The sequence below is a fragment of the Podarcis pityusensis genome (assembly GCF_964106645.2).
Source record: "Podarcis pityusensis genome assembly, chromosome: Z".
NCBI classification, from domain to species: Eukaryota; Metazoa; Chordata; class Lepidosauria; order Squamata; family Lacertidae; genus Podarcis; species Podarcis pityusensis.
Window position 1 is genome coordinate 18,715,346 of NC_138044.1, and position 18,231 is coordinate 18,733,576.

General features: G+C 45.0%; 1 protein-coding gene across 1 annotated transcript in view; it reads right to left on the reverse strand.

Annotated features, from left to right (window-relative positions):
* The window catches only part of GPSM1 (G protein signaling modulator 1), a 54,126-nt gene that overhangs the window by 32,935 nt on the left and 2,960 nt on the right, over positions 1-18,231 (reverse strand). Inside the window, exons 2-9 of the mRNA XM_080989832.1 lie at positions 14,324-14,545; positions 12,964-13,099; positions 12,051-12,193; positions 9,976-10,099; positions 8,365-8,480; positions 6,597-6,752; positions 4,796-4,904; positions 1,741-1,867 (exon numbers count right to left, since the gene is read on the reverse strand). Of these exons, the coding sequence (XP_080845958.1) occupies positions 1,741-1,867; positions 4,796-4,904; positions 6,597-6,752; positions 8,365-8,480; positions 9,976-10,099; positions 12,051-12,193; positions 12,964-13,099; positions 14,324-14,545 (1,133 nt within the window). The remainder of the gene's footprint in view (positions 1-1,740; positions 1,868-4,795; positions 4,905-6,596; positions 6,753-8,364; positions 8,481-9,975; positions 10,100-12,050; positions 12,194-12,963; positions 13,100-14,323; positions 14,546-18,231) is intronic.

Genomic DNA, 18,231 nt, shown 5'->3' on the forward strand with positions numbered 1-18,231 from the left:
CAGTTCCAAATCCACTTCCCACGCCAGAAATCATGCACTCAAGTTCACCCAAGCCCAGTCCTTAGCGCTGCTCCTATCAAAAGGAGAGGGAGGCCAAATTGGACTCTGCGGTGTTGGGAAGTGCTGTCAGCGGTTGTCATCTGGGATGAAAAAGAAACTAAAAAGCTCTAAAGGGCAGAGCTTGAATGACCTTTTAAATAAATACACGGCATGATTTTATTTCATAAACAAATATTGAGGCACCTGAAATCTTCTAAAATTCCCTCAAAGATGGTCTTGTCCTCCTTTGCAAATGTCAAATATGTTTTCTCTAATACTGCTTAATTGTCTGAGGGGTCGCAATGATCTTGGTACATATTATCATTTATGGCAGGAATGTCAGTTGGTGCAAGATGTTTGGAATTTAATTTTGACAGAAATGATAACTATTACTAAAGAAATTGCCCAAAATTAAAGTGACTGAATATTTTTGATGACACCAAAGTAGACATATATTGTCAAAAGAATTTATCTTGATGCATGATCTTGACAGCTTGAATAGTAATGGCAACAAGTGGAAAACAGCCCAAAATCTTACAGTGAGCACTCAATACCCCTCACTCTGGAATACAGCTATAACGGGGAAAATTATGCATATTCCTGTATCAATGAGGACTAGAACCTGCAGACACTTTTACTATGATTTGGCATTCCTTTATTCATATACATTTTCAAGTCAACCCTCATCGCAAGCCTGGCAAATCTGGAATTAGATTGATAATCAGATAATGATCTTTACTAGCACTTTGTTATTTTCACCCATGTGCAACTGGTCTGTAGCGTTGGAAGGGATTCCAGGGGTCATCTAGCTGAACCCCCACAATGCAAATGTCTGGTACCTTTCAGACCATATAGAACCCTTGTTCTCACAATGATGGAACTCACAGGTGGAGAATACACACACACACACAATTTGTACGGGACATATTTGTATGAGTTCAAACTTTGTTTTCCCTCAGGAGAAGTTCTCCGCATGAGTAATTCAACATGCACAAGGAGGTCCCCGAACTAGGGAGCTTCTCCATGCAAAGCCAGTACTGTGCCTCTGAGCTACAGCCCTTCTCCTTAAAAATAAAGTTTATAATATTTATAGTTTGGAGGAAAACAGGGAGCTGCCTTCTACCATGCGGGCATGGTGTAGTGGTTATGTGGCCACACTAGGACCTGGGAGAGATCAGGATTCGAATTCCCCCGCTTGGCTAGGAAACTCACCTTTAAAGCCAGTCACTGCCTCTAAGCCTCACCAACCTTGCAGAATCGTTGTGGGGCTTTAATGAGGAGTAGGACCTGGGAGATCAGGGTTCAAAGCCCTACTCAACCAAAGCCCTACTCAAGGCCAGTCACTGCCTCTCAGCCTAACCTACCTAACAAGGTTGTTGTGGGGATTGGATGGGCAGGGGGAGAACCACAAACACTACCTTGAGCATCTTGGAGGAAAATAGGAAGGATATAAATGGAATAGATAAATGAATATATAATACTGAATCTGGCCATTGGTCCCTCCAGCTCCGTACACTGACCAGCAGGGTTTCAGGCTCAGCAGACAATTCCGACCCCTTTACCTGAAGATGTCAGGAATTGCACCAGGGACCCTCTGCAGTCAAAAGCTCTGCCCCTTCCCTTATAAATAAAGTGTCTCTCTTGTCTTCATGATTCTGAATCAGGCAGGGAGATAGGAAGCTGCCTTTTGTAGAGACTCACCCTGCTCTTCGTAACCGGTTCCTGCCATGGGGGTCTCCAGATCCTCTCCGTTCTGCTTCAAGCCCAGGACTGCCCTCAGCTTTGCCACGTTCAAGCAGGCCGTGGCCTCCCCACCCTGATCTCCGACCTGCAAAGTATTATTAGCCATCATTAATTAATGGAACAAGCACACATCTTTGGGCATGTTTGCTGTGTTCTTTTCGGAAACTGCTGTAACATTATTGTTTCAACAAGTTTGCCCAGATGCGAGTTTTAATTTACTACTGTCTGGTTGTTGTTTTTTGGTATTTATGTATGTGCGGTTGTATCTGTATATATGTTCAATACTGTAATGATATCTAGACACAGAATGATGAAAATGTCTTCAGCAGTCCAGATATTGGTCATTTCTGAGCCAGTAACAGTCAAGCGAATGCAATACAGCAAAGATGGATGAATAAAATATATAAGTTAAGATAGAACCATAGACTTGCAGAGATGGCAGTGACCCCAAGAGTCATCTAGTCCACACCCCTACAATGCAGGAATCACAACAGAACAAATAACCAGTCTACTGTTGTTTTAACTTTTTGTATGCTGCAAATTATTGCTGTACATTTTTCTTAAAGTGTTAATTTTATTGCTCTAACTTTTCTGGAAACCAGAGGGTGTTGCACCCCCCCTTTTCTTGCAATCAAGTGGTATATAAATTTTAGGAAATAAATAATTAATAAATTAAGTGGCAGAAATGCCATTTGCTGAGAATTGCAAGTAGGGAGAATTCTGTTGAGCTCAAGTCCCCCCACTGAGGCACTGGCTTGGCTATGAAAAGAGGAAGCTGGACTCCCCCTTTGCCTAATCCAGCTCCAGGGCTCTTTTTATGCCCTCATCGAACCTCCAGGTCCAGAGGCAGTCTATTTAAAGCTCTGAAATGTACAAGACTCTGGATTGTCTTCCCCAGTGTGGCAGCCAAACCTATTTGGTCTTCTTTTGAAACGGAGCCAGGAAGCAAATGTGTTAGCATACCCGACCTCAAGCCAGTTCTACCATTATATGATCTAGGGAACTCTCCTCTTCCTCCTCCTGCTTGCATCCAAGCCCTTACCCAGCTACCCACCTCCGTGAAACCTTCCATTGTTCTCTCCCCATCTGTTGCTGAGTAATCTGTGCTACTCAGAGGACAGCAAAGTGTATTTATCTGGAACAGCTGAAGGGTTAATAATAGGGGATGTAACACTGATGAGAAGGTCCTCAGGCTTCGCTCTGCCCTGTCTTCCTTTCCCATTTCATATAACTGTACAGCTGACAGGGACACCCACGTGTCATCTAGCTCAACCCCCTGCAGAGCAGAAACCATGTAAAATCAGGACACTCTTGAGGATGCCCTCAACTGTCATGATAAGATCCTGAATCCAGCCACTGGTCTATCTAGCACAGTGACTAGCTCCTCCCTGACTAGCAGCTGTGGCTCATTAAGAGCTTCAGGCAGATTTATTACCATTCCCTAAAACTAAGGAATATTCTAGTCCTCATAGTTCTCAATAAAGGGCTGAACTGTAATGGTACAGAGGAAGATACCAGGTCAGGACATTGGTCCACTGAATTCAGTATTGTCCACATTGACTGGCAGCTGTGGCTCCTTGAAGCTTCAGGCAGGAGACATTTCCCAGTCCAGCCTGGAAAAGCCAGAAGGGATTGAATCAAGGACCTTCTGCATGCAAAGCAGGTGCTCTGCTACTGAGCTAGGACCCTTCCCCTAAAAATAAAGGAAAGTCCTAGTCCTCATGGTTCTGAATAAATAGGAACCTGGGGCTTTCTGCATGCAAAGCAAGCACTCTATACCACTGAGCTACAATGCCACTCTCTTTGGTTTCAAAATGGAGTTTGAAATGAGTTTTTTCCTATACCAATAGTTTAAGAGCTTCTACTGTTTTGTAACCAAGCAACTGGGGACGTAACATTTTAAACGTTATACAGCTTATGTTTGCACACTTTTCTTTGCTGCAGGTTCTGTCATTTTAAATCTCTACTGGGGTTCTCATACCAAAGAGTACTTGCCCCAAACTTGGGTCTTGGCATCCCAGATTTCCAACATATGTCCACAGGGCCTCATCCTGAAAGGCCAGTTTCTAACCACACCTGCTCCTTGGAGCTCTTTTTCTTTACCCTCTTGCACTCCAAAAAGCCCCACATTTGTTCCCAACTCAGACCCCAAAGAGGGACAAATCTCTGCCTGAACCCCTCTGAGTTGTAGCAGTCAACCCTGTGGTCAAATAATCATAGAATTGTAGAGTTGGGAGGGAATCCAGCCAGATGCCCAGCTGGGAAGCCCACATGCAGGATCTGAGCACAAGAGCGCTCCCTGCCCCCTGCCCCTGTGTGGTTTCCAGCAATGTTCCAGAAACATTGCTGTGAACAGCTGTGGAGGCAGAGCATAGACACTGTAGCTACTAGCCCTCCATAACTCTCTGCTCCATGAATTTGTCCAATCCTCTTTCAAATCCATCCAAGTTGGCTATCATCCTCTCTTGCGGGAGCGAGTGCCATGGTTTAATTCTGCACTGGGGCACCCCACTTGTGTCGCTGTTCCAGGACAGTCCACTCTGCTCTGTTGAGAAATTCCTCATCTTGCCCAGTAGCTCCAAGTGCTGTTTGGTGGGCCTCTGGTTGCTTTACTTTCTCTTCCAGCAAGGCAACCAGTTTACACTTGCTGCAGGTGTAGTTTTGAACATTCTTAGGCAGGGAGACAAACATGGCAAAGGCGTTGCAAGTCACTACAGCAGCTCCCTTGCCATCCATGTCCCTTGGTCCTATGCCACCCATGAGACAGCATTCCTGGCCTCCCCCATTAAATGCCGCTGCAGACACCCCTGTTTACAAGTCCTGGTCACAAGCTCCCAGAGGCTGCAATTAGCAGTCATGCAATCAGCAGTAATCTAGCCCAACCCCCTGCAGAGCAGGAATCCTAATGTCCAAGGAGCACTGAACAGCTGCTAAAGGTCTATGGACACCCCCAACATTATAAAATAATTAAATGTGACGAACCACCAACAAATTTAAAAAAATATGCTTTTACTTCTTGGGAGATTTCAAGGTGCTTCTCTGCAAAGTATAAGGCTTGTTCACGGTTTCCGAGAGAGATGTAGGCATTTTCCAGGCTCCAGCAAGCTCTTCCTTCTCCCACTCTGAAAAGGAAAGGTATATTTATTCACTTATGTTCCTATCATGCCCCTCCCTGCATCATGACAACTCAAGGCTTGTAGAGATTGCCAGGCACCACCAGTCAGGTAGAATGACATATAGACATAGAATTGTAGAACTGGAACGGACCCTGAGGATCAGCTAGCCCAACCCCTGACAATGTAGGAAATTCCACATCCCTGACACATGGCCACCCAACCTCTGCTTAAAAACCTTCAAGGGAGGAGAGCCCACCACCTCCCAGGGGAGTCCGTTCCACTGTTGAACAGCTCTTACAGTCAGAAAGGTCTTCCTGATGTACAGTATGTCAACTTTCTTGCATTCATTGTGAGTGTTACACTTGACCTTTGCAATGTCTTCTTTTGTAATCTTGAAGACAATATTTTAGTCTCCCGTTAACTGCGTTGCTTGGCATGTCTGTACTAGGTTTGATTTTCTTTGGGAATGCTTTATTTTGGGATTCTTTGATTTGATGTTTTAATGTAGGCTGTAAACCACTCTGAGACTTTTCCGTCTTGCTCCCAAAACTGGGTTGCATGTGTGGAGAGAACCCCTGAAATAGCCTTTGGGGTGATGGGAAGTGGGATTTTCCCATCTGCACAAGTTTAGTATTATGATGCTGAATTCCACAAGTGATTTCTTGCTTCAATAAGACATAGAGTTTGGCAAGTTCAACTCCATACAAAATCTCTGTCTCCCCCTTGAGGCCTCAGCTGACTATCGACATGAGTGTAGATATATCCCAAATCAACCCTTATTCGCCCACCTGCTAATAATAATAATAATAATAATAATAATAATAATAATAATCTTATACCACCCTTCTCAGGGCAGTTCACAGAATAAAAAAACAGGATAAAAATAAGTAATTAAGTAAAAAACCTCCAAACAATAACAACCCCCCTGCCCCAGTCCCACAGACACATTTAAAAGGCTAATCAGCTTTTTATTAATCAGCTATTTTTTAATCAGCCTAAGGCCTAGTTGAAGAGGAACATTTTCACTTGGCACCTAAAGATATATGATGAAGGCACCAGGCAAACCTCCCTGGGGAGAGCTTTCCACCAACAGGGAGCCACTGCAGAAAAGGCCTGTTCTCATGTTGCCACCCACTGGATCTCTCAAGGAGGAAGCACATGAAGAAGGGCCTCAGATGATGAACACAGGGCCCGAGATGGTTTATATGGGGAGAGGTGGTTCTTGAGGTATTGCAGTACTGAGCTAGGCCTAGATTCAATATATTTAACTATGAAACAAATGTAATACACAGACAGATGTATGAAGCATGGCACAAAATATATATTCATAATTCATGTTTAATGTCCCCCCCCCCTTGAAAATTGCCAAGGGCTCTCAAAATGGCATCGAGGGCCACTTGAAGTTCATGGGCCATGGGAAGAACCGCCTTGATCTCTCCCTGCAATGCCAGAGGCATAACAGAGGCATTAAAACCAGGTCTGAAAACAGCGATCAACAGAAATGGAAATACTCATTTGAAAGCATAGTTAAATGAACAAATCCTGCCCACCCAGCCATGCACATGGCTGTTCAAAGGGGGCTCCTTGTAAGAAGTTCCATCAAGTCCCATTGCAGGGAGTTGGATTAGATGACCCTGGAATACAGCTTTAGGATTCTATGATATGATTCTAAGCCCGGCTGCACCACTGCCACCTCACCTGTCTCCCAGTTCCTGGGCGATGGCCAGGTGTTTCAGGTGATAATCGATGGCCTTCTCGTAGTCCTGCAGGAGGGTGTAGGTGTTCCCCAGGCTGTAGCAGGATTGAGCCTCCACTGCTTGGTCCTTCAGCTGCCTGGAGAGCTGCAGTGTCTTCCTGCATTAAAAAGCAGATTCTTTTAAAAAATATATTTTATTAAGCAAAATGCTGTAAATCGAAAATAGTTTAAAACGGCATAAGGTTGGACATGATCCTTGAAGGTGTTGTTCCAAAACATTACTCACTAAGACCTGTTCTTCCATAAACCTGCTAGGCTGATTTCACAGCATCCTAGGATTGCGGAGCTGGTGGGGACCCAGAGGGTCATCTAGCCCAACCCTGTGCACTGCAGGAATCACAGCTAAAGCACCCTGATGGCTGGGCTGGACTGAAATGATGCTGGACCAGATGTGTCCGGGGTCTGATCTAGAAGGCTTTTCTTCTGTTCAGTGGTAGGGTAGCCCATGTGGGGCTCTCCAGGATGTACACAAAGGATGGGAGACCTCAAGCATTTTAAAGCCCTGTTTAACAACTCTGTGGCTCAAACTACCTTTTTTAAAACAGGATAGTAAAGTGGTGGTGGGTTTCTTTTGGAAGGGAGTAGAGATAGTTTCCCCCTTCTAAACTGTAAAAAAAGGTAAGCCTGCAGGAAACGGAATAGAATAGCCATGTCAGAATCCTGCAGCAAAGCACAGAGTCTTGCAGCACCTCAATCTATTAATCATTTTATTAATTATTATCTTTCATTTTAATAAATTTAATTTATTGCAGCTTAAGCTTCCGTGGACTTGATGGTGAAGTGGACTGCGGCCCCCAAAAGCTTATACTGGTGAAACCTTAGGCTCCCACTAGATTCTTCCTTGTTAAACATATTGCGTTATTATCTTTATTCAGACCAAGGAAATGTTACCAAAGCGTGAAAGCCTTTCAAATTCTCAAAAGCCTATACACTTATCTTGGTTGGCTGAATTAATATATCACCGTAAATATAGGTTTGAAATAGATATCCAGGCCAATGTTACAATATTTAATTTTTATTATTATCATAGCTCTTGTGCCTGCTGAGGATTTGTTTGTCTGAGCTTATCTAAAGTTCACGGACAGGGAATCAGAGGAGATTCTTGGATACCAGAAGGTGGCAGCAGGATGCTCTGAATGGAAGCGAATAAAATATTTCCTGCATTTTAGATTTTTCTACAGGATGGCACGGCAGACAGGAAATGAACACGGTTGCGGCCAGCCAGCCAAGCAGTAATGTAAAGTGCTTCCTGGGATTGCATAGTATCACAGAATTCTTAATAGGGTCACCCAGTCCAACACCCTGTGATGCAGGAATTTGCTCTCCCAATGCATATATAATGTCTCTAGGGGTGTTCAACCTCTCTGCACAAATAGCTGAGCTGTACCACAACAGGTGTATGCCATTTCTCACTTGTACACATGCAGAGAGGGAGAAACAGTGCAGTGGTTAGAGAGTTGGACTAGGACCTGGGAGATGAGAGTTCTGATTTCCCCCTTAGCTATGAAGCTCACTGGGTGTGAGGACCTTGAGGGCCAGTCACTGCCTCTCAGCCTAATGTATCTTGCAGGGCTCTTGTGGGGAATTCAATGAGGAATGAACACAAGCATGTACACCCCCTTTAGCTCTATGGGGGAAAAGGTGAGCTATAAGTAAATAAGAATAAAATCACATGGCAGGTTGAGAAGTGGCAGGGAGACATCTTCTTACTTGTAGTACTCTGCAGCGATGTCGAACCTCCCCAAGAAGATGTGGGCATTCCCCAAATTGCTGTGGGCTCTCCTTTCTGCCGCTTTGTCGCCAAACTCCTTGGCGATGGCCAGGCGCTGGAAGGGAGGCAGGCAGAGAGAGAGAGGTGGTTAACGGCTGCAGCAAAAACACTGGGCAGTGGGGTGTACTGGTCTTGGACTAGGACCTGGGGGAGACCAGAGTTGAAATCTCCTCTCAGCCATGAAGCTCATTGGGTGACCTTTAGGCAGTCACTGCCTATCAGCCTAAGCTACCTCACAGGGTTGCTGCAAGGATGAAACAGGGAGGAGGAGAACCACGGATACTACTCTGAGCTCCTTGAAAGCAAAGGTGGGGTATGAACGCAATGAATAAGTAAAAATAAGACCACACATGAGTCAGTTGCATTTGTTGATTTTATCTCCATTTTCAATTGCCATCTCAAGCGAATTTGCTTTTCATTTGTTTGGGTGTGTTTGGTCGCATTTTGTATACAGAATTGTGTGGTTTTTTTAAATTGAAATTTTGGTGCAACAAACACAACTTAAAACGCAAGAAGCATAGCTAGAAACAATCTCAAAATCAACTAGATACAGGGTAATGAGACGTCATAAAGGAATTTCTGTATATACAGGAAACCCACTTCAGATTTGAATCAGGTGAATTATAATACACTGGTTTCCTATTACTGCAGCTATTCCATTATTAATTGTTTCCCTACTTTCCTCATTATAGGAATCAGATGGTGATGGGTCAAAAAAATTAAGATGAATTTGTACAAGTCAGAACATTTGAACAATCTAGAATAGCATAAAAATTGTCATGTTTCTTTTGTCCCCTTGTTACTGCTCTTGAGATAACTCTTCTAATAACACACTGTATCATACCATTGGTTTAGGGATTTCCAACTTCTGGTGGTGAAATATTTTGTATTTAATCAGTCATGTTTGCTGCTTGAAGGTTTCATTTTACTTTTTTGAACAAGCAGTTTATAAATTTTATAAATATTGTAACTTTTTGCTTTTAAAAGTATTTTCACTTATAAGCCGCTTTGGTATGAAAGGGAGTAAAGGCAATGAACAGATAAAAGTTTCTCTCATAACGCTGCAGCTCATGGGCCTCCAGCGAAGCTGAATGTGGGAATCACAGAAGTGGAGAACAGAGAAAAGGAAGGACTTCTTCAGGCAGCGCAGAGTTAAACTACAGAAGTCCCATAGGAGGCTGTGATGACCACACACTTGAATGGCTTTAAAAGAGAACTGGACAAATTCATGAAGAAAGGGCTGGATGTGACTGAGATGTGGGTGTGTTGCCCAGCTCCCCTCCAAGACAACCTACAAAGAGAATGGTGAAGAGCCTCTGGGCTCTTCAGTTTGGGAGTTTTCAGCCAATCCAGGCCAAGTTACTCTCTGCATGGATGAGGACTAGAAACGTGCTTTAGAAAGAAAGAAAAACATTTTGGCTTTATTTTATGTTTGCATTTTGACACTGAGATTCCCTGTCATCAGATCACAGCATAGGAGCTGGGGGCGGATCAAGGGACCCACAGAATGAAAGGCTCCCACCCCCCTACAAAGCCCAACTGAGCCTCACCTGTTTGTGGAAGATGATGGCTTTGCTGAAGTTGCCCAGCAAGTAGTGGCTGTTGCCTAGGTTGCCATATGCCCGGCCTTGGGCAGCTCTGTCCCCCAGCTCCTTCACAAGAGAGAGGTTCTTCCTGGAATCCCCCACAAAAGGAAAATGTGTTGATGTTGTTCTTGTTTTGCAATCAATAAATGGGGGGGAAACAATGTGGAACTGGCAAAACTAACAGCAAAAATAGGAAAGCATGGGAGAATGGAAGCCCTTGTTGCAATATCTAGAAAAAATATCATAATCAGATGAAATCGCATGCAGGATTTGAAATATGAGCAGCGGGGGAAATGATAATATATGAAACAGAGTAATATGTTCTAGATGAAGTGTTTATTATAATAATGTACATAAATGGGATGGGATTAAGAGCAGCATGGAAGAAACGGCAGGAAGTCAAAGTTTAAAAGGGGAATGTATAGGAAAAGTGAAATTTACAATTAAGAATATTAAAGCTTAAGAAAAATGTGACACACACACAAAATCAATGAGTGGAAAACAGCAGTCATGAAAACAAAGGGATAGCAAGGAGCTCCAAAAGGACCTCTCCAAACTGAGTGAATGGGAGGCAAAATGGCACGTACAATTCAATGTAAACAAGTGTAAAGTGATGCATGTTGGGGCAAAAAAATCTGAGTTTCATGTACTTGCTCCAGGGGTCCGAACTGGCGGTAAAGGTAAAGGTAAAGGTAAAGATAAAGGGACCCCTGACCATTAGGTCCAGTCGTGACCGACTCTGGGGTTGCGGCACTCATCTCACTTTATTGGCCGAGGGAGCCGGCGTTTGTCCACAGACAGCTTCCGGATCATGTGGCCAGGATGACTAAGCTGCTTCTGGTGAACCAGAGCAGCACACGGAAACACTGTTTACCTTCCCGCCAGAGTGGTACCTATTTATCTACTTGCACTTTGATGTGCTTTTGAACTGTTAGGTTGGCAGGAGCAACGGGAGCTCACCCCGTCACGGGAATTCGAACCGCCGACCTTCTGATCGGCAAGTCCTAGGCTCTGTGGTTTAACCCACAGCGCCAACCGCATCCCTCCGAACTGGCGGTGCCAGACCAGAAGAGCTTGGGGTCATAGCAGAGAGCTTGATGAAGATGACACACTCAGTGGTAAATTCCATGCTAGGGATCATTAGGAAAGGAACTGAAACTAAACAGCCCGGATAATAATTCCATTAAACAAATTTATGAGGTGACCACATGTGGAATATACTACGGTATGTACAGTTCTAGCAACCCCTTGTGAAAAAGATATTGCAGAATTGGAAAAGGTCCGGAAAAGAGCAACCAAAATGATCCAGGGGATGGAATGATGACTCCCCTATGAGGAAAGGTTGCAGCATTTGGGCAGGAAGTTTAGAAAATGATGTATAGCATAGGGAAAGCAGATATAAAAAAGTTTTCCTCTCTCTCTCCTAAGACTACAACTGATGGACATCCAATGAAGCTGAATGGCGGAAGATTCAGGACAGATAAAAGTAAATACTTCTTACTTAAACTATGGAACTCCCTCCCACAGGAGGCAGCGATGGCCACTAACTTAGATGGCCTTACAAAAGGAGTAGACAAATTCATGGAGGAGGAGAGGGCTGTCAATGGCAACCAGCCCCAATGGCTATGCTTTGGTCAGAAGAAGTAATGCTTCTGAACAGTAGCTGCTGGAAACCACAGGAAGGAGAGAGCTCTTGTGAGCAAATGGTGCTTGCTAGTTCCCCACAGGCAACAGTTCAGCCACTGCAAGTACAGTCTGGAGGACCAGATGGGTCATGGGCCTGATCCAGCAGGCTCTTCTGGTGAGGGGGCCATCCTCAAAGACTGAAGATCTTGCATGAAAGGGGGCACTGAGGCACAGCAGGGGAGCACCAAGGGTAGCATCTTTGAATGAAGTGAGGCTGAAAGAGAATGGGGCATTTTTACAAAGACTCTGCTGGACATCAGGTGCACTGGAGCTGCACTGGAGGGAGCTGGACTAGATGACTCTACGGTTCTATAATTCTAGCCTCACTGCCTCAATAAGGGGTTGTCACTCACTCGTAAAATTCGGACGCCTTCTCCAAACTCTCCCGGACTTCCTCGGGCAGGTGGTTAGGCTCCTGGGGCAAGCTCCAAGACAGCTGCTTCCCTTTAGCGTGGTAGACGTTCCCAATGTTGTACAACGCCCTCGCCTCTCCAACCTAGAAGAGGTGGGGGAGAAAAGGTATTCATGCTGCCTTGGGTTTCTCTCTTACACTGGTTGTATGGACCAGGGTCCTCATCCCTGTTGATTTGAGCATGGATGCATAAGAAAAGCCCTGCTGGACCAGGTCAGTGGCCTATCTAGTCCAGCATCCTGTCCTCACAGTGGCCATCCAGATGCCCCAAAGAGAAGCCCCCAAGCAGGACCCGAGTGCAAAAGCAACTCTCCCACAGTTGTTCCCCATCTTCCGTATACATAGTCTGCTATCAAAAGAGACAACCTTAAGGAGAGCCTGGCTGCTGGATCAGGCCACAGACGGGCCATTATAGCCCAGCACCCTCCTCTCACAGTGACCAAATGCCCCTAAGAACCTGGAAATTGAGACAGATTGCCTCTGGACTTGGAGGTGCCATAAGAGCATAAGCCTGGCCACTGCCAGATCAGGCCAATGGCCCATCTAGTCCAGCCTCCTGTCCTTATTGGCTAACCAGATGGCCATTATGGAAAACCCACAATCAGAACCTGAGCTCAATAGCAGCACCCACCCCGACTTGTCATTCACAGGTAGACTGCCCCTGGGCATGGAAGCTCTGCTATCACTGTTGACATCCATATAAGGAGCCATGATGGATCAGGCCAAGGGGTGCCTTCATGGTGGCCACCCAGAAACCCCATAGGGAGCCATGTGCAAGGAGGGCCCGAGGGCAAGAACATTTCTCCCCTCCTGCGCCTGCCGTTTCGTGGTGCTATTTTTTAGTGTGCAGGTACCTTGTCTCCCAGCTCCTGGGAGATGTCCAGGTGCCTCTGGCAACAGACCAGGGCCTCATCAAACTGCCCGAGGATCTTCAGCGTATTTCCCAGGTTGCCACTGGCTTTGGCTTCTCCGATGCGGTCCCCAGTGGTCCTGTAGAGAGAAAGCAGAAGGCGGTTCTGGGTGGCTCCACTCCAGCAAAGCCACAAAGAAGACCCAGGCAGAGTTGGGAAGGAATGAAGCACCCCAACAGGGCCCTTCCCTTCCCTTCCTTCTGTCTCCTCCTGTCCTTTCTTCCCTTCCCTCTGACTATGTAACTGGTTTACAGCAACTCACCCCCCCTCCCCCGCAAATTGTAGAATAAGAAGTTAAAAACAGACATCGATTAAATATTGTGGAATATATATTTCACAAAATGTATACACAACGCTTGATTGTAAGGAAAAAACCCAAACCTGTTTACAAAAAGGTAAAACAATAAAAGTTGACACTACTAGACTTCAAAACATACAAAAAGATAAAATACTAAAACAGATTAAAATTCACACCCACTTTCTAAGCACCTGAATGTTTTCAGCAGGTGCTGAACGGAATACATTGAAGGTGCCTGCTGCTGATTTCGTAGGCAAATTATATAATCTTTGTATATTATATATATTTTTTGTTGCTCTCACCACCACCACAAACGTCTATCCATTATTTCAAGGAAACTGAGCATAACAGCCAGTCCTAACTGTATAGGCAATATATACAGCTCAGAAGGGAAATCTAGTTCAACCCCCTGCAATGCAGGATAGTTATAAAAATTATGCATGGCATGGAGAAATTGGACAGGTAGAAGTTTCTCTCCCTCTTTCATACCACCACAACTCATGGTCATCCGATGAAGCTGACCATTGCCGGACAGATACTACAGAACTCCTTCCTGCAGGAGACAGTGATGGCCACCAACTTGGATGGCATTAAAAAAAGGACTGGACAGATTAAAGGATGAAGAAGGCTATTGATGGATACTGGCCACAATGAAGGCAGCAATATTCCTGAACACCAGTTGCTGGAGACCACAGGAGGGGAGAAGTCTCTTGTGCTCGGATCCTGCTTGCTCATTTCTCCTAGAGGTAATTGTTCAGCTGTCATGGGAAAAGGATGCTGGCCTAGACAAGCCACAGGCCTGATCCAGCAGCCAGGCTCTTCCGACACTCTGATGGGACCTCAAGAGCTCCAGACACACTATCTAGATTCCTAGGTTTTTTGGGGTATTTGGCCACTGTGAGAACAGGATGCTGGACTAGATGGGCCATTAGCTTGATCTAGCAGGGCTCTTCTGATGTTCATAATGAGAGAATAAATACATCCTTCTGGCAGCAGGACACTTACCTAGCTAGGGTGAGATCATGTTTGTGGTATTCCAGAGCCTTGGAATACTCCTTCAGGTAGAAGTAGGCGTTGCCCAGCTGGCTATAGATGGCACTGAGTGTCTTCAGGTCCTCTGTTCCCACCTGAACAGCCGCTTCAAAGAAGGCCACCCCAGCTTTGAAATCCCCGGCTTTGCACAAACGCTCTCCTTCCAGGGCCACCTCCAAGCAAGAGGCTTCCATCCTATGGGGGCAAACATGTACAGCAAATATATTATTATAATTATTTATTACTAGAATTGTTTGGGTTTTTATCTTGTTTAAGTTTTTTTGTGCACTGACATCCGGATATTTCTGGAAAATATATATATATATATATATATATATATATATATATATATCACTGTATATAAATGTATGAGAACAGCAGATGAAAATTAAAGGATGATGAAAAAGCAAAACCATAAAACTAGAATGTAGAACGAGTCTAGTAGCACAGGGGTTAAAATAACCAAGTCTCAGGAAAGAATACAGAATCGGAAAGTATCCCAAAGGTCATCTTGTCCAACCCTTGAAAATGCAGGAATATCAGCATATTTGATGACTGAGTCTTGTTCCAGATATGCCAGGATTGTGAAAAGGGTTGCTTTTGAAAATGATGGCTTCATAAAAGAATGCCAAATCATTAAAAAAGTGTCTGGAGGTTCTAGTCCTCATCAAAATCTCAGTTAAGTGCAATTTTCTCTGTTACAGCTATAGTCCATTGTGAGTGATCCCAAATGCCCAATGTCAGATTTTGGGCTTTTTTCCATTGAGTTCCCATGACGATGTGCGCTGCCAAGATCACATTATCAACATGTATAGATACTGAGATTTGTGCCTTTTGATTAAAGGTGGTATATAAATTGAAGGAATGAAATGGTATGTTTTTACTGCTAACTCATTGCTGTCTTTTCCTTTTCACCTGCTGTTGTCTAACACGTTTTGATTATTAATCATTGTGCATCGCTCTGGAAGCTCGTCCTTCAAGCAGAAAGGCAGGGTGTTAATTTTAAAAATAAAATAAATGGCAAATGAGGACTTCCAAGCACAGCAAAGAAGACACTGTTCATTGGGTGTCACATTAGCCAAAATCGATTAACCTCAACAAGCTGTGTTGATCAAACACAGAGTTCACTGTTGAGTAACAGAGGTTGGCGCGAGATGGGGAATTGATTGATTGCAACCCCCATGGGGAAGGGAAATGGAGGAGGGTGCCTCAAGGTCATGGGAAAGGGGACTTACTTGCAAGCCATGTGTGGCCCAGAAGGGAAATAGCAGAAGGTCATCATTCAGATTCCGGACAGACAAAAGGAAGTTCTTGTTCACACAATGCACAGTTAAACTGTGGAACTCACTGCCGTCGGAGGCAGTGGTGGCCACCAAACTAGATGGCTTTAAAAAAGGATTGGACAAATTCATGGAGAAGGCCATCAATGGTTACTAGCCCCAGTGTCTATCTTCCAGGCCCAGAGGCAGTCTATCTGGACTCCTAGGCTCTTAGGGGCATTTGGACACTTTGAGAAGTGGATACTGGACTGGACGGCATTTTCTTAAGGATACTAAAAATTGGTCCTCCAGCTTTCTGGTTACTCCCGAAAGCAGCCTCTGCAACACCAAGCAACCTCTGGGGCGCTCCTCCGAGTGTGAGGAATCAGAAGCTGTATTAGCTAACCACGGCAACCCAGAGAGTGGTGCCTGGGCTGGCTTCTGGCTGGGCTCAATCCATCCATGATGACAGCCCTCGCCAAGTCCGGCCGGCTGCCAGGGAGCTGCTCTTTTCATCTCGCCGGGAACACGGCGTCCAGGCCCTGTACATCCGTTTGCAGATCACATGGTCAGGATTTGCTCCAGATAATTACAGGGGGGAGCTTCTCCTGTTCCTCTCTCTGAGGCACTCAGCTCCCACTTGGGTCTTTAATGGCAACCAGATGCTCAACAGACTTCGCTGCGCAAGCCTTCCTTCCTCCCCAGAGTAAACGCAGCCCTGCAAAAGGGGACAAAAGTCCTGGCCGCCTCACCTCCAAAACGATGGGGTAGATCATTGGAAAACAGCCCAAAATCTTACACAGGGCCCTTGGAACCACTCACTCTGGAATATAGCTATAATAGAGAAAATGACACCTAATTTGATATCAATGAGGACTAGAACCGCCAGGCACTTTATACAGAGTTTGGCATTCTTTTAGGACATATACAGCGGACATTTCATTTTCAAGGCAACCTTCATCCCAAGCCTGGCAAATCTGGAACTAGACTTGATAATCTCATAATGCTGATATTCCTGCATTTCAGGGGTTGGACTAGATGACCCTTGGGATCCTTTCCAATTCTATTATTCTTTACTGGAACTTTGCTACCTGTGCAACTGTACTCATTCTACGTGCCTTATAGTTTTGTTTTTCCATCTTTTAATTTTCATCTGTTGTTATAATGGTTCTCTGTTTTACATACATTATGAAATGAAATAAGAGGATGGTGATAACAACAACAACAGCAGCAGCAACAACAACAACAACAACAACAAGTGTTGCCAAAAGGCTTGGAGGGTCCTGGAAAATTATGTGCTCTTTTGGCAGGATTTTGTTTTATACTTAATTTTGTTTAAGTACTTAATTCGTTCCGGAGGTCTGTTCTTAACCTGAAACTGTTCTTAACCTGAAGCACCACTTTAGCTAATGGGGCCTCCTGCAGCTGCTGCGCCGCCGGAGCGTGATTTCTGTTCTCATCCTGAAGCAAAGTTCTTAACCCGAGGTACTATTTCTGGGTTAGTGGAGTCTGTAACCTGAAGCGTATGTTACCTGAAGTGCATGTAACCCGAGGTACCACTGTATGTCACAAGTAGCTGTGATTTAGCTGTGATTCCTGCATTGCAGAGTGCTGGACTGTTCTGGGGTTCCCTCAACTCTGCAAGTGGATGATTCCATGACCTCAGAAGGTGGTGAACTCTCCTTCATTGGAGATCTCTAAAAAGAGGTTGGACGCTTTGGTCGTGATTCCCTGCATTGTGGGGCATTGAACTAGATGAGCTTTGGCGGGGGGGGGGGAGTCCTTTCCAGCTCTAGTTCTGTGGTTCTAAATACAGACACAGAGGACTCCCTCTCCACAGTACAACATTAAATTTAGTTCAGCCAATGGCCTTAAGTCCTCTCTCAACCTAATAGGAAGTCTCTCCCAGATATCACACACTGCTTTTTTTTGCACTTCTTTTTCCTCCCCATTGCATTTGTTGCATTTACGTCAACAGACTCATGGGACTGTAGAACTGAAGGGTCATCTAGCCCCACCCCCTGCAATGCAGGAGTAAACTCATAAGATAAGAGAAGGGAAATACGAAACTCCAGACAAACTGAAGTTGACAGAGTCACCCTGTTGACCCTTTCCCAGCCGGCCAAATTCTGACAAGAGCCTGTCTTCTGCCCACATTTCTTAAAGACACTATTGTTTCTCTGATGCTGCCACCATGCTTCTGGGAATGCTCCTCTGCCCACCCTGTGCATCCATCCCCCGGAATCCCATAATGCCATCTCTGTTCCCAGCTCGGATGAGTGGCCTGCATGTGTTTGCTTCACTCTTCTTTGTTTAAATCGTGCGAAGATTTGCATCCGGCTTCGTGCAAGCTCCTTCAGAAGCTGCTCAATACGCAAGAGACGTGGAAGGATCTGGAAAGGGCTGGGAACAGCACCAATGCAAACAAGAGGAACTTAAGGCCTGCTGGATCAAGCCAATGGCATCCTTTCTTCACAGTGGCCAAATGCCCCATAGAAGCTAGGAATTCAGTTAAGCTGCCTCTGGACCTGGAGGTTCCAAAAGAGCAGAACCCTACTGGATCAGGCCAGTGGTCCATCTACCCTCACATCCTCTCCACATAAGTGGAGGACCAGATGCCCA